The 16,286-nt window shown below is 35.1% G+C and overlaps 1 protein-coding gene across 3 annotated transcripts; it reads left to right on the top strand.

Annotated features, from left to right (window-relative positions):
* Positions 1-7,412: 7,412 nt before the first annotated feature.
* On the top strand, positions 7,413-16,280 carry LOC103152260 (uncharacterized). Of its 3 annotated transcripts, none has more exons than XM_007572657.2 (7): positions 7,413-7,547; positions 7,629-7,794; positions 7,953-8,045; positions 8,144-8,200; positions 8,433-8,537; positions 8,620-8,748; positions 8,838-9,741. In XM_007572657.2, exons 1-7 carry the CDS (start codon positions 7,516-7,518, stop codon positions 8,865-8,867), a joined length of 612 nt encoding a protein of 203 aa, XP_007572719.1. In that variant the 5' UTR covers positions 7,413-7,515; the 3' UTR covers positions 8,868-9,741. The 3 variants fall into 3 exon arrangements, with proteins under 3 accessions (XP_007572719.1, XP_016516471.1, XP_016516472.1); XM_016660985.1 differs by lacking the exons at positions 7,629-7,794; positions 7,953-8,045; positions 8,144-8,200; ... (1 more) ...; positions 8,620-8,748; positions 8,838-9,741 and adding exons at positions 14,860-15,025; positions 15,143-15,235; positions 15,330-15,386; ... (1 more) ...; positions 15,807-15,926; positions 16,009-16,280 and having other exon boundaries at positions 7,483-7,547; XM_016660986.1 differs by lacking the exons at positions 7,413-7,547; positions 7,629-7,794; positions 7,953-8,045; ... (2 more) ...; positions 8,620-8,748; positions 8,838-9,741 and adding exons at positions 13,654-13,776; positions 14,860-15,025; positions 15,143-15,235; ... (2 more) ...; positions 15,807-15,926; positions 16,009-16,280.
* The last annotated feature ends 6 nt before the right edge of the window (positions 16,281-16,286 follow it).

Here is a 16,286-nt window from a genome sequence, read left to right as displayed (position 1 = left end):
CTCTAGCACAGGCAACCGAGTCAAAGCCACACATGAAAGCATAAAAGGTGTCACTGCCTCCTCTAAAAGCATGCAATTCCACAGTCCTCTGTGCACAAATAGCTTCACCGTAACACGATTAATTTAAACAATACAAGCAGCTTAATCATTTTGCTTTTTTCTCTTTGAAGAACCAGAAGCACAGGACGGCAGAGAGGAAAACCTCCAGTAACAACACGCACAGCCCCATCACTTCAATCTGTCACAAACACAAAAAAAAACAACAAAAAAACATCATTAATATACAATATTGTCACAATGGAAGTATTTGTGTGAGATTCTGCTGATAAATGTGTTGGAATCAGTTTTGGTGATGTTCTTACTTTCATAAATGGATCATTTTGTGGATCCCACCGAGTTAGGTCGACACTTATCAGAATGGCACCAATAACGGCTACGACAATGCAGCCGCAGTTAACTGCGATTGACACCTGTGATGACAAAAAGTTACACATAGTTGTTTTTTGTTTTGTTTTTTTAAGATAACTACTGAATAGATAACTAAAGTTGTTAAACTCTCACCATCAGCAACGCTGGATATTTGAACAACAGGTTGGAAACAAGTCCGGCTATTACAAACTGTAGGGGAGGAGAATGTAGATGTTATACTTCCCTTTACTGCCATTTTATTTTTTTTTATTATTTAATGACTTAGTTCTGGTTGAAGCAACGACTTACAAGGGCTCCGGTCAGCTGTGAGACTCTGAAAAGACAGAAGAGGGACTGGTGCATTTGCTGCGTTGCAGCAAAGAGTATGCCCACTGCGACACTGAGGATGCCGCTCATTATCTGCAGAGACTGAGAGAAAAAAGTTGAATGTAAAAAAAAAACAGATGACACACTAAGCTGTCATATATGAGATCAGGTTGAAGATAAAGTAGATCGCTGCAAGTAATACTATTAATAACATTGAATTGCGCAGATGGTTTACATCAGTGGAAAAATACTCAGCATTTAAGGAACAGGCAGTTTTGATGCAAACAGTAGGAGTCGTGTTTAATTTAGATGTGCAATAAGAAATGGGGAATACAATTCTGCGTTATCTTGCAAGCAGTAAATAGCCTTGTGATTTTTATTAAGAGGTGTTAAGTAAAAACAACCCGCTGACAGTGTCTGAGAAGTATGCATGTCGGTTTGTTGCACTGTGGTGAGGTCATGAGATGGCAGTACCTGCTGGTCAGACCAAGACAAAGGATGTGTGAGGCAAAGAATGATGTTCTGCAGCAAGCCGCTTATTATGAATCAGGCACAAAAAACATGATAACCAAATGTTACGACCAGAGAAGTATTGGCGTCTAAATATGTTTGAAAGCAGAACAAATTATTTTATGAGGACCAAACTTTTTCACTATTTTTTTTTTTTTTTTTGATACACCGGAAATTATTTATAATGTAGTAGCAAAATATCAGATAATTTAAATACAACTGGAAATTCACATAATGTTCAAAAGTAAAAACTTAAATGCATAAATAAGTAAAGGTAAAGAAACAAACTAAAATTTGTACTTATCATATGTTACAATCATGACCTGAAATGCGGGTTTGAAGATTATTTAATGTTTTGCCACTTTTGAACAAGTTTTCTTCTAGAATTGCCCCACAGCATGATGTTGCTACCACCATGTTTCAGCGTGAGGACGGTGTGTTCAGGGAGAAATGTAGTTTTTGCATTTTTGCATGTGTGGACATTTCTCTTTTGACCAAATCATTTTCTTCCACATGTTTCCTATGCCCTCTTCACTGTTTGTAGTAACTTCAAACTAGACTTCTGACGACTTTCTGACAATAGCTTTTCTCTTATGTATAATCTCTTTCTTTCCAGCTGAGCTGTAGATCTCTGCAGCCCCTCCAGAGTAACTATGCTTCTCTTGGCTGCTTCCCCAATAAATGCTCTCCTTGCCCATCCTGTCACTTTAGGTGGACAGTCATGTTTTGGTAGATTTACAAGACTGCCACACTGTTTTCTGATAATGGCCTTGAACAGATAAAAAAAAACATTCAGATTCTGTGTTTTAACTCACCCTTGCTTTGAAGATCTCCAAAACTTTATCTCTAACTGGACTGTTGGGTTATTCATGATACTTTTTGTTCTCTGCTCTCTGAGGCCTTCATCTATCCTGGCATTAAATTACACACAGATTCAACTGGATTTTACTTAAAGATCCATCAAGTAATTGTTTTAGTTGAACAATTAACTAAAAATTGCTAATTTTGAATGATCAAATGACAATTCATTATGAGACTTTTTTGTTTGAGCTGCATCTTTAAAATGATGTTCAAAATAGCAGGCATGCAAAAAATAAAATTCACATTAAAAAAATACAAAAATAACTTCTGCATTTAAAAGAAATTATGTGAAATGATAAAAAACAAACATTATCATCTGATAATTAGCTGAATTATCAGGTGAACAAGGGATAGACGTAGGCAAGTTGTGTTTGTTTTATGAGAACGTTGATGGTTTCTACTAATTCTGACAAAGCTGATGTTATAAAACGAAACATCCCCTTTTTCTTTCCCCATAATTTCAATAAGTTTTCAGTGTGAGAATATGCTGCTGCAGTAAAGAAAAGAAAAAAAAATCATCTTAATGTGTTTCACAACTCCACAGTCAAGTTGAGCTCGCATAGTTTCATTGTGGCACCAATAGTTTTTTTTCTTACCTTTGTTACATGAACAACTTTTAGTTAACATTTTAAAATTGATGGATATAAAATTGTAGATTCTTGTTGTAGTTTCGTTTTAGCTATATATCTTTCTGTAGACACGGGGGTAGAAGTAATTTTTGTGTGCATGATGTTTAATATAAGATGTTCAGGTTTTTTTTTTGGTTTTTTTACTGCAATCCTGTGATACCTTTATGTGAGAAACAAGAAGTCCAGCACACCCTGAGCAACAAACAGAAAGGGCTAAGTTTAGGGGAAAAATAAAATTCACTGAACTGTGTAATACAAAAGTTATTTTTTCTTCCTTTTTTTGTTAAATGCAGTTGTGCACTTGTGGAGTGCCGGACTATAAAGTGTGAAACTTCAGCCTTTGCACGTACATGAGACTCAATATAACCTAACCCAAGAACTTCCTCTTGCTGCTGCCCAGAAGTACAGAAAAACATCTCTGTGCTCCTTTTTTCTCCGCCATGTTATCTCAGCCTAAATCTTGATCTCACTGTTGAGTGCCAGATGAACTATTTAACAAAGTCTTGGTTCTGAGTAGGCGCAGCAGATCTGCAGCTTAGACTGAAGGCTTCTCCTAACGAGCTCGCCTTCATACCGCATCTGAAGATCTCGTCTCATGTAGTTGTCCTAGAAACGACCTTCTGACATGTCGGAGAATTAAGCCTCCAGCTGTTACTGGTAAGCGACGTATCGGCTGTCAGACTGTGGGTGTTTGTAACACTCATTTCACTGCTGAGCTCAATGATCTAAGTTCACTTCACTTTAGAGAAAATGAATTATGATATAAAAACCTTTCTCTTGCTCATGGTAAGTTGTCAACCAATCAAAACCTGATCAAAAACATACATAAGCAGTTGTTGGTACTGCCTGCTTTGACATCAATGACAACTTGATGACTTTTTGGAAAACTGGTAAAGTTCTTAGACTGTTTTGATGGAAACAGGCGTTAGAAGGTTGAGCTGGACAGACAACAAAACCTTCATTTGTTTGCTCATTGTTTGACTTCTTTGTTTCGCAGGAATTGCCAAGTACGTCCCATCTTGCTGTCAGTTTAGACTAAGATTTCTGTGCTTTTGTAGCTCAAATGTCCCCAGCTATCAATAATCATCCTAAATGTATTATGGTATAGTAAAGGTTGCACTTTAGTAAAGACTTATGACTTGAGATATGAAGTTACATTTTGGTCTTTTCACAATTTTGAGGCCTGTTTTGGTGTCGGTTAATTACGGCTTTTGTTCTTTCTTCTTCCTCTCCTGACCATGCAGGCGATTTTCATAGCGTCTCCTTAATATAACATTTAGACTTATTTCTTTAGAATCCTGCTTGTCACCTAAAGTTATTTATGTTTTCTTCCTTTTTTAGATCCAGGGATTTTTTTTCTGACAGTTGCAGCTAATTCACTTCCATTTTTTTTATTCTAACCTTTAATAGGAACCAATAATGCAATAACCACCAATAACATAATACTTTTGCCAACAAGGTCATTTTGAACCAATACCAGTAATGTATCAAGTTATTACATTAAAAAGCTGAGCTAAAGGCTTATGTAATTACTTCAGCTGACAATGTGGGAGTAAAATGGAAAATCTTTGTTTTTTGCAGTTCACATATAACAATGGTTAATTATTTTTCATAGTCAACATAAGCTTTCAACAAGTGCATGTTCACTTTGTTACTATGAACTACATATATTGCCTTTATATACTGTATTATTACAGCACAGAATCTTTAAATAAAGTATCGGATGGATTTTTCTACAGAAATTTAATTTGAACATTGTGTAGTTCCTTAAATGTTTTCATGAATAATTCCATATATAGAGGAATAAAATTCAAATAATTATCATAAACTATGTTTGATAGTTTGAGATGTTGAGAATAGTAATAATTTGTTTACTTAGTGTATACTAGACAGTAACTGTGCCGTTTCTCATGTAATTGGATAAAAAAAACACAATTACTGTGAAGTTATTATGCCATTGGCTTTATTGCCTTTAAATTGACAAAACTATCAAATTATTGACTATTATGACATTATTTGTTGTTACACCATCGCTTAGTATCAAAATTCTACTTTTTTTTTTTTTACATCATTTTCTTATAAAGTTTAACTATTTTCTCCCACAGAACTTTTGAAATATCTCTTTTCCAGACGGCTCAAAATCCTTCAACGTCAGTGGATGAGACATGCAGAAGTCCGTCATGAATCCAGAAAAATGTCCTATTTTTTAAATACTCACCAGATAACTAGAAGTGCACAAATCACAGGTGAAGCTGATGACCTTTAGTGTCTATTTAAAACCATGTGTATGAGGTTGATGGTACATTATCAAATTTCCAGATTTTGCCAGAGTTGATTATGGTTGTACAAGGCGTTTCTGTGTGATTATAATTTAAAAAGAGCAGACTTTTTTTTTTTTACTCATTTTCCACACTCTTACCCCCAACACAGCTGGTTGTTTCTGTAGCAGGTCGTGCAGTTGACCTTTTTCTTCCGGCAGCATCTCTGAAGCCTGGTAATATCGGATCTGACTCGGCAGAGGAGGAGGTTGTCTCCTTCCCGTTTGCAGTGGCACATCTTCCTCGTGGATGTCCATGTCTACATCAGCAGAGGCCATGGTGCTTCTTTAACCTAAAGAAATAAACTCATAATTATCTACACATACAGTGCTGTTTTTAAAAGTTGTGTTTCTTTTTTTCTTATATATACTTTTTTGACAGTTGCCAGACAGGAAAGGCAAAGGGGAAGATGCCCAGGACGGCCTCGTCAAAGCCTCTGTAAATAATACGGTCCGCTCTACCGCTACGCCACGCAGTGCCTCCAATTTCTCTATTTAGGTACTTCTGTTTCAGAAGTACCTAAATAGACAATTGCAACTTCAACATGTTGTTAGATTGGCCTGAAAAACTGCGGCTAAACCTTCACTTCGGTAAAATAGAACATTAGAAATTCAATTAAATAATCAAACATATTAGGACAGATTTAAAAAAAAATACTGAGCGATTTAGTATATTTAGTGATGTTAATGTTGAGGTTTATGTTTTCTGAAAAGTGAAAAATGTAACTAATATTACACAAAAGAAAAAAAAACAATTATTTAAAAGGTGGAAATGTTATGCTGTGTCTTAACAATCTTAACACTCGACAGAGAGACAACAGCCTCCGCAAGAAGACAAATCTACAAGTGTCACTGCTAAAGAAGCTTGACGTTCACAGATCCAAACACGGAAAGAAAAAAAAAAGTGCCACGGCCATGGCGATCAAATAAATGTTGGACTTAATGAGGAAAACAATGTCCCAGAATCTGTCAGAAGAGTGAAAAACATCTACAGGATCCTTGATGCTTTGAATCCAGAGTGGAGTTTCCACAGTCAGTGATGTCAGGGAGAGTCATGTCATCCGCAGCTCTTCGCTCACTGTGTCGTATCAAGTTTAACATCAGCACAGCCGGAAATTTTCAGACGACTTTATGCTTTACTTTGCTAACAAATCCTCTCAAGATACTGATTTTATTCATCAGAAAGACGGTCAGGAGAACCAATACCAGCTTTATTGTCCATGGGATCCCAGAAGTAGAAAGACTCCAAACATAGCAATGTAGATGTAGGCCAACATTTCTATGTGAAACTTCATGTTTTGTTTACTCTTTAATTGAGAAACTGGATGATAAATATCACTCTTTTCCTGATAAATCAATGTTATATAAGAGTTTCGCTGTTTAAAATGAAATATTAAAATCAACAAACTTTTCAAACATTTTCTGGTTCAGTGAGATGTTCCTGTGTCGTTCACTGCAGCGTGACATAGATTTAAGAAAAAAGACTTGACCAGTTTACATATTCCTAGAACATAGAATGACTGCGTATGATTTTAGAAAAAAGCCACTGTGAATAATAATGGTGACTTTCTGTTATATAAGGCTGATATCAATCAATCAATCAATCAATCAATCAATCAATCAATCAATCAATCAATCAATCAATCAATCAAATTGATATGATAAATTCTTTTACGTCGTTAGTCCTAAGAAAATTTAGTCTTTGCATTCAGAGTTCTTACAACATTTAAACTAGGAAGACATTTATATTATTGTTGGCTTTGGTTAAAAGGATAATTATGAAGAATGCTTAAAATTCTCACACTAGTTTAGCTCATTTTTGATAATAAAAAAAAAAACGGTGCTAAAAACTGCAATAGCAAAACAACTCCTAACCAGTAGAAAGAAACTTGTTAATGCTACAATATTTTGTTACGAAATTTGCAACACAGCTTTGTAATTAAACATGCAAACAAATAACTAAGATACACGTTTTATACTCATAAACTGCTTGTAATATGAAATTGTTCAAGAAATCTCTCAGCCGTTTTATTAGGAAAAAAACATCCATTTAAAACAACTTACCGCGTTTCACTCGAGCAGACTGTATTTCGCTCTCTGTCTCAAGCAAGGCGTCACTCTGCAGACATTATTTTACTTCCCTAAAACACACATGAGGTGATTACCCACTTTAACTTCCTCAATCTGACACTCCTCTCTGCAAAACTGCTTCATTTAGTCAAACTCTGCACTTTTTTATGTTTCTCCTACTGAAAAAGATGAACTCTACAGAAATAATCTCATTCTGCACAAACAGTCTCACCTTTTAAAAAGTATATATGTTTGTTTAAATCTGTTTGGTTGCAAACCTTCATGTGGTTGTGAGAGATGGTGTGGGTGTTGCATGAAGGTGGAGAGTCAACGAGAGAAGAGACTTTCGAGGTCATTTCCTCTCCGGACAAATGAGACAAAGCTGCAAATTTCATGTCTAAAACAGGCAAAGGAACAACGGAAAGGTGACACTGGCATCAGTGAAAACTTTAGTAACTGAGTGCTATGAGCAACATGAGCTGTGTTAACATGTTATGGCTTTACAGGAAAATGAGGAAGACGTTCATTTGCAATGAGTCAATGATCATCACCATCCCAATCGGAAGCCTGAAGAACATTCGGGAGGGTCAGCTGATGCCGGAGAACTTCCACTGTGTGTTCAGGGACAACTTCAAGGTGTTTGTTGTTCGAGGAAAGCCAAAACCTCTGGGGGTGAGTTTCACCGACTTATGCTGTAGATTAAATCATAGCCATGATTCTTTTCTCTAAAAAAAAAAAACATCAGATGTTGCGCTCATCTCTCGAAAGAATCTGCAGATTTTCCTTTGTTCTCTTTACTTATTTATTTTTCTTATCTTATTTTTCATTAGGCAGCTCAAGCAATTGCTGGTGTGTTTATTTTCGCTCTTGGGTTTATTTTGCCATCAATGGGGATCCTCAATTTCACAATTCCAAGTGTTGTGGTAAAAAAAATATTTGAAAAGTCCACATATTTAGCCATTTTTGTTTATCTGATATGGCTATATTTCCACCCAATTAATATGATGTCTTGTTTTGTTAGTTCTTGATCTCTGGCATGGTGACCTTTGCTGCAGGGAAATGTCCAAACATGCATGTGGTAAGTCAGATGAATTATAATGAAAAAACATAAAAAGCAGTTCCTCTAAGAAAAGACAAAGAGTGATTGTTTTTGGCACAGCTTCCATGAGAATAATGCATTAATTTCAATTCAACTGATGTAATGTTTCTAAATGTTGTGGTGGTTTAACTTCATGTAAAACTTTGCAGCTTATGATGCATCTTGTGTTGGACTTACTTGCATGCTAACTCAGCTTTATTCCACTTTCCAGACCAAGCTGTCATTCTCCCTGAACATCATCAGCTTCTTCTGGTCCCTGGTGGCTTTTGGTTTGAGCGTGAACAAGTTTAATTCACATTATCAACTTGACCACCAGGTACAGCGTGAAATCAACGTGTTTCATTGTGTCAAATGTTGCTCTCCGGGATTCTAAGTATTTGTTTGTCCACATTATTTAGCATCATCTGAGGATAGCTCATGGAATAATTGGCCTCATCATAACTCTGCTGGTGTTTGAATGTATGATGTCGCTCTTCTTGATCTACTGGCTGAGTAAAGCTGTGTGCAGAGAACATTTCAACACCTTGGTATGTGTGTCTTTTTCTTCATTATTTTTTTCTTCTATATATATATGAGAACATGCTCAGTCATTAATTTGCTTTGTTTTGCTCTGTAGCCCATCATAATGCTGAAGCAGGAGAACTGAATGATTCACGCAGAGCAGAACCAGGAATAATCAACTCCTGTGTACATTTTTATTCTGCTGCTTTAAACTTTCTTTGTTTTTTTGCTCAAAGGCAAATAGCAGGAAGTTCTGTTTAAAAGAACATAGAGATAAGATGTTTTCCAATACATCACTGCTAATAATCACAGTACGCTATAGACAGTGTGCTTCTGTAAAGTTTCCTTTTTGTTCACCATACATGGACTCGTCTTGATGGTTGTGTGTTAGAACAGCTTTTGTTCCACTGTTTCATCTGATATCAGCACAGCTTCTCTCAAACAACTTTACACTTCCTTTAAGTCGTTTTCAGTTTGACCAAAAATATATTTCTTCTAACAAAGTGCAGACAGAAGCTTCATTTTGGATGTGGGTAACTTTATGTTTTAAAGCTGAAGATTTGTAGAAGCATATCAGTCCTGAATAAAGCTCGACGTATTCTGAATAATAAATCACATCGTATTTTATGTAATTCTCTGACTTTGCCATATTTAACATATTGTTCAGAGGTGTGGTGAATTAATTACCAAAGCTCTTTACAACCATTGATTATCCTACAGAAGCCGTTAGAATCATCCATAATGTTGGTAATAATGAGCACAAAACCGTTTTTCTTAAAATCTAGAATCTTAAATGTGAAGATCTGGTGGAAGATCTCAAACTTTGTTTAAGGCGTCAAATAAACGGCGACCTGAGCTCATACAGAGCATGTTTTATGAAAGAGACGGGGGATATAACTGACTCAAACTTAAGGATTCACAGTTTACGCACAACAAGGAAGAGCTTTTGTATTTCAATTCATGGTGTAAAATTATGGAACAAGTTAAATGAGAAGTTAAAGTCAAAATTTAATAAAATGTAAAAGCAAATATAAGGAGGCCATTTTCACAAGATATAGAAAAATGGGTGACAGCAAAATGTGTATATGTAAATTGAGGCTAACGCGCGCGTGTGTGTGTGTGTGTGTGTGTGTGTGTGTGTGTGTGTGTGTGTGTGTGTGTGTGTGTGTGTGTGTGTGGACATTTAGACATGTAAACCCAGATAAAATGGAAAATTAATTAACCTATGTTTATTTTTTATTATTTGATGTAACAATGAGGGTCCATCTGAAAATATGTTATGAGTTTATGGAGTAGGAGTTCATGAGTCTCTTACTTCATTTCAAACATGTTAAGATTATTATTGTATGAAAATATGTGTCTTTTTCATTCCTTATTCATGTGTGTGATTTTATACTTCTATCATGTTCAAAATAAATAATTCTCACTTAACTGTGGTAAAATAAATGAATAAATACTGAACTCTATTAACTATTAAAACTTTTTTAAACCTTGAGTGTTTGCTTGTTCATATCATGTTTGTAAATCATCTTGTCACTTTTATCAACTCATCTCTGAATGTTGGTGGTTTGTTAATGGTTTGTCTTCTTACTGAACATAAAAAGAAAAATAAGGATATAAAAATATTTGATGTATTGGCGACATGTTACCAATTGGCATTTGTTACATTTATTGATATCTAAAATAAATTACCGTCATCTGTTCAACTGAAAAAAGACATTGTATTTGTTTATAGAGGGGCAGATCTGCAAAGGGTGAAAAGAAGGAAACTGCACCACTGACGTTAGAAAGTTGACCCCTAAAAATTTTTGTCATAGAAATTATTCTTAACCATAAATAAAAACTAAACTCTTTTTCCCCAGAAGTCCTTTATAGCCTTCAAATTAATTTAGCTTTACTAAGTTTTGTACTGAATGAAACTCAGTTACGTCTCTGCCCACACGCTGCTGAGTCACATTGAAATTAATGAGGCGGTTTGTCTGCAGCCCTGCAGACTGGAGCAGCTGAGCCACACAAAGTTCTCCAGGTAATGTTTTAATACACAAAGTTAAAGTCCAACTAAGTTTGCAATGAATTAAATGTCTGTTGAAGGTGACATACAGTCATAGTTTAATACATCCCTTATTGGCTTGTAGACAGCATAACTTTTATGAGCTTTAGCAAATTCCCCTAGCTTTTCTTACAACACAACAGAATTGTTGAAATATAAAAAAAATAATTAGGCCTGCTTTACCGATGTCTTTATAAGAACAATATCATATTAATGTGGTCACACAGTTAAACTATGCTACACACTTATTGTCAGATTATGGAAATAAATAGGCTACAATGATAAAAAGTGATTGTGTGAGTGTGCTAAATTATGTCTGATATCTTTTTGTCATAGGTTTTTTATAAAATAGCAATTTAAAAAGAAAGTGTGACTCACAAACTGCAGAGAAAAGGATTTAAAAGTAGAGATCAGCCTTGTTTGGTGGCAGAAAATGGAGGCAAGACAAAAAAGAGAAGACAAAAACTGAAAGAGGAACAATTTTAGAGAAACCAGGAGGATCACATTTGAAGAAGACCACTGAAAGAGCAGCAGGTGAAAAACTAGATGAAAATGAAGAAAAATATGTTAATGTAAGAGGTAAAGATGAAAAGGTTTCATCTTTACTTCTTACAGAGAAAAGATTTAAGGAGGAACTTCATGAAGGAGAAAAGAAATTCACTGATTCAGAAGCCCATGTTCCAGCTAATATGTGTGTTTTCTTTGTAGAAATTTCTGTGCAGAGACATTAGACAATAGAATGAAATAAAATTAATTAATTAACAGTCTACAAGTGTGTTACGATGCTAGATGTCAGGATTTACAAGAGTATACATGTTATCTGGGGCTGAACAGTGGTGCAGTTGGTAGAGCTGTTGCCTTGCAGCAAGAAGGTTCTGGAGTATACATGTTCTCCCTGTGCATGCGTGGGTTCTCTCTGGGTACTCTGGCTTCCTCCTACAGTCCAAAAACATGACTGTCAGGTTAAATGATTTCTCTAAATTTCCCCTAGGTGTGTTTGTGTACAACGTTGTGTGTCCTGTGTGTCTCTGTGTTGCCCTGCGACAGACTGGCGACCTGTCCAGGGTGACCCCGCCTCTTGCCCAGAATGTTAGCTGGAGATAGGCACCAGCACCTCTCCAGTCCCCATTAAGGGACAAGGGTGTAAAGAAAATGGATGGATGGACATGTTATCCCTAATTATATCAAATTAAATATGAAGCCAATCCAATTAATACATAGATGTATGCAAAACATTATTAGGTCTTTCTGAATGTCACTATATGTTTTCAAATATATCAAGATACAGAAACAGAGACAGAAACAGCCAAAACACTTTTCAGAGCAAAAAAACACAGTGGCTTCAATGAACCTGCCAAGTCAGACATACAGATGGGGGTAGAGGCGCCGAAAATCTAGTTTAGTAGAAGTAGCGTTACTTCAACAACGTAATACTCAAGTATCACTCAAGAAATTACTCAAGAATAGAAAAGTAAATGTTAGAAAGAGACTGATCAAGCAATGAGTAACTATTTGATCATAACACCTGATTTAGTTTTTAAAAATTATGTCAAAAATTAGCAAAAGTAGAAAGTTACTTGCACATTCTGGTATTTTAAATGTTAAAATTTGAAAAACAATACAAATAAACAAAATAATTACAAAATAACTAAATGACAAGGAAATTGACTGTATGTCTGTACTGTTTTTGGTTATTTATTTAATTATTTATTTTTTCTACTTGATCTAAAACACTTCCTTTCTTAGATTAGACAATAGTAACTTAGGCGCAGAGATAAAAAAACATTTAATGTTTTTTGAGGGATGTGGGTTGTAAATCCATGGTGATCACTCTACCATTGTAGACACAAATTTCTACTTAGAAACTTCCTACCTTGGGTGGCGCTTCTTCCGTGTTTTTACCAAAGAGGCCTCTCTGAAGCCAGGTGTACAGTCATAAATGACCACAAGAGGGAGACAAATTCAAAACAGGTCAAGCTGTTGGAAGTCATGAAGTTACAGGTAGAGTCATTTTTTCCTGGCCTGTTTCATTAGGTAATTAAATTTTGTTGAACCCCAATTCAGAAGCAAATACTTGATTTTTAGTTTTTAGTTTTGAGGGAATTTTTATTTTGTTCTTGTCTTTTGTCAGTTTTAAGTTATTCCAGTGACCAGTGTGGGCCATTAGCAGGGAGGTGCCAACAGTTTGCAGAAGTCAAGTTTCACAATCTAAGTTAAAAGAAAAGCTTGTCCATAATTCTTGCAAAAATGTTTTAACTAGAAATACAGTGGATAACTATAAGGTATATAAAATTTTACTTGTTTTGCTACTTTACAACAAAGATTGTGCTATAACAGAGCAAAGACAAAACAATCCAAGAAGAAATAAAAAAAACTTGTGAGAGATGCAGTATTTCATTCGTATATTTGTAAAAATTATTTGTAAAAAACCCAAATTCCTAATTTAGCTTTTAGGCCAAACAAAAAGTGTGACACAAACAACAAAAGTAAAACTTTTTTTTTTTTTACCAGAAAGAATATTTGATTAGAAAATTATGCTCCGATAATAGATTTCCAATTTAACATGCAAGTAAATTTATAAATAAATATAAATGTATTCATATTTAAATAAATATAAGCATAGAAAATATTGAAACGCATAAACTTCTCCTGCCTTAAAAGTATTCAATATATTTCTAATGAAAAAATATATTTAAAACATTCTTACTGTGATTCCTTTGATCTGTATCTATTTTGCTCTCTGTCTCAGCAAGATTCTGATCTTCTCACCATTTTTATTTCCCTAAAACACACATGAGGTCATTACCCACTTTAACTTCCTCAACGTGACACTCGTCTCTGCAAAACTACTTAATTTGGTCAAAAGCAGCTCTGTGTGTTGTTTTTTTCCCCTCTGGGTTATGGTTAGCAAGAGAAGATCATTGGTTTTTAACATTTCCTCATCAGGCAAGTGAGGGAAAGCTTCACAGTTGAAGTCTAAATCGAGCAAAAGAAGAACAGAAAGGTAAAGCTGGCTTTAATGAAAACATTTGATCCACATTTAGTTGTGTCTACCATCCCATCTTTAAGTCAAATAAATCTTGCAAATTCTTATTTTTTATCTAAATATGTGCATTAGTGAAAGATAAACTTACACTACTAGTAAGTCGTGTTAGCTTTTTATTAATTCTGTCAAACTTCCAAGAGTTGAATAAACAAGAGTTTATAGTTTAACACTTAAAAAAATTGAAAGAAGAAAAATGCAGGAGTGTTTCCAGTGTTTAGAAGCAGGTTTTTATATCCTGTGTTGCATCGTGAGTGAGAAGGAAGTGTGTTACATTGATCTGACTCTTGTGTGTTATTAAAGCAAATGTTCACTTTAATGCAACCATCATTTTGCAAAGCTTGAGGATAAAGTCCTTTTCATGCTAAATGTATTTGAGCAGAATTGATTTTGATGTTACATAAAATTAATCAGATCAGAATTTTTGTTCATGGAAATTGGAACAAAAATTAAAATTATTCTAATGTAAATTAAGTAGTTATTTTAGCTTGTAATGCAAGTAAAAATAATAATAATGATTAAAAAATAATAATGTGCTCCTTTAACTCAGTGAAGGCAGTTTTTTTCTTGCATATTGTAAAATAATTACTTGGTTTAAATTCTAGTATTAAGTTAAAACTCACATTTCAAGATTAATGAGCTATCAGAACTGAAAAAAACAAAATGTTTAGACAACTTGTCTCTTTAGTTTCTGAGTTAAACCCAAAGCAATCTTGTTGATGTTAATTGCATTTTCAAGCCAGAAGGCAAATTTTCACTTTCAAGTTAAGAAACCTTCAAAGTTATTTATTTATTTGGGTTTTATTAGCTCTAGTGGCCTTTATTTGAGAGTGATACAGGAAAGTGGGTGGTGAGAAAAGGGGAAGACATGCAGCAAACGTCATCAAACCGGGACTCGAATCTGTGATGTTCACTTTGGAGACTAAGGCCCCCACATGTGGGTTGTGCTTTGCCCCTGCTCCACCACAGAGCCTCCAATTTTACAGTGTAATAACTGATCACTACCAGCAACATGAGTTGTGTTAACATGTTATGGCTTTACAGGAAAATGAGGAAGACGTTCATTTGCAACGAGTCAATGATCATCACCATCCCAATCGGAAGCCTGAAGAACATTCGGGAGGGTCAGCTGATGCCGGAGAACTTCCACTGTGTGTTCAGGGACAACTTCAAGGTGTTTGTTGTTCGAGGAAAGCCAGAACCTCTGGGGGTGAGTTTCACCGACTTATGCTGTAAATTAAATCATAGACATGATCTTTTCTTTAAAAAATATCAGTTGTTTTTTTCTGTATTCTCTTTAATGTCTCCTTCTTCGTTTTTAAATTAGGCAGCTCAAGCAATTGGTGGTGTGTTTATTTTCATTCTTGGATTGATTTCCTCAGACACAGTCTTGATCGGCTTCAGTGCTCCAGGTTTTCTGGTATAACCATTTGAAATGATCACAAATTAAACCATTCTGTTTATGTGATGTGGTTTTAATTTTACCCAGTTAATATAATGTTTTGTTTTGTTAGTTCTTGATCTCTGGGTTGCTGTCCTTTGCTGCAGGGAAATATCCAAACATGCATGTGGTAAGTCCCACATTCTGGGATTTTAAGAAAAGCATAAAAGATTGAAGGAGTTCCTCTAAAAGAAGCAAAAGCTAATTTTATTGGCAGATCTTCAGTTTGTTTCAGAATATTAAATTTATATCTCTAAATGATAATATTGTGATCTGGTATGTTCTAATAACCCAAAACCTTTCAGCTTATGATGCATCTTGTGTTGGAGTTACTTGCATGCTAACTCAGCTTTATTCCACTTTCCAGACCAAGCTGTCATTCTCCCTGAACATCATCAGCTTCTTCTGGTCTCTGGTGGCTTTTGGTTTCTTTGTGTTCTTCTTTGTTACAATTGAGTTTCATTGGAAAGATGACATAGTAAGTGTGGTTAATTCAGTCAAATGTTGTTTTGCGGGACTCTAAGTATTTCTACTCTCTCCTTTGTGTTAGGAGTTTGGAAAGGGAATCATCGGTCTCATCATAACTCTGTTAGTCTTTGAATGTATGATGTCGGTCTTCTTGATCTACTGGCAGAGTAAAGCTGTGTGCAGAGAACATTTCAACACCTTGGTATGTGTGTTTTCTTATAAACTTCTACTCAACATATAACAGAACATGCTCAGTCATTAATTTGCTCTGTTTTGCCCTGCAGCCCATCATAATGCTGAAGCAGGAGAACTGAATGTTTCACGCAGAGCAGAACCAGGAATAATCAACTCCTGTGTACATTTTTATTCTGCTGCTTTAAACTTTCTTTGTTTTATTGCTCAAAGGCAAATAGCAGGAAGTTCTGTTTGAAAGAACATGAAGATAACATGTATTTCAATACAACACTGACCAATAATCTATTTCTTCATAAAAAGTGTAGATAGAAGCTTCATTTTGGATGTGGGTAACTTTATGTTTTAAAGCTGAAGATTTGTAGAAGCA

Source organism: Poecilia formosa, unplaced genomic scaffold (assembly GCF_000485575.1).
Source record: "Poecilia formosa unplaced genomic scaffold, Poecilia_formosa-5.1.2 Scaffold306, whole genome shotgun sequence".
Lineage (NCBI taxonomy): Eukaryota > Metazoa > Chordata > Actinopteri > Cyprinodontiformes > Poeciliidae > Poecilia > Poecilia formosa.
The sequence above is the reverse complement of the archived record's forward strand: the minus strand, read 5'-3'. Positions and strand labels throughout refer to the sequence as shown.

What these genes read in the sequence shown, in the direction of transcription:
- LOC103152260 (XM_007572657.2), top strand. Translation starts at nt 7,516, where the DNA reads ATGTCTAAAACAGGCAAAGGAACAACGGAAAG. An exon ending in GAAAGCCAAAACCTCTGGGG is followed by an intron (nt 7,795 to 7,952) that starts GTGAGTTTCACC and finishes ATTTTTCATTAG; the next exon opens with GCAGCTCAAGCAATTGCTGG. An exon ending in ATTATCAACTTGACCACCAG is followed by an intron (nt 8,538 to 8,619) that starts GTACAGCGTGAA and finishes CACATTATTTAG; the next exon opens with CATCATCTGAGGATAGCTCA.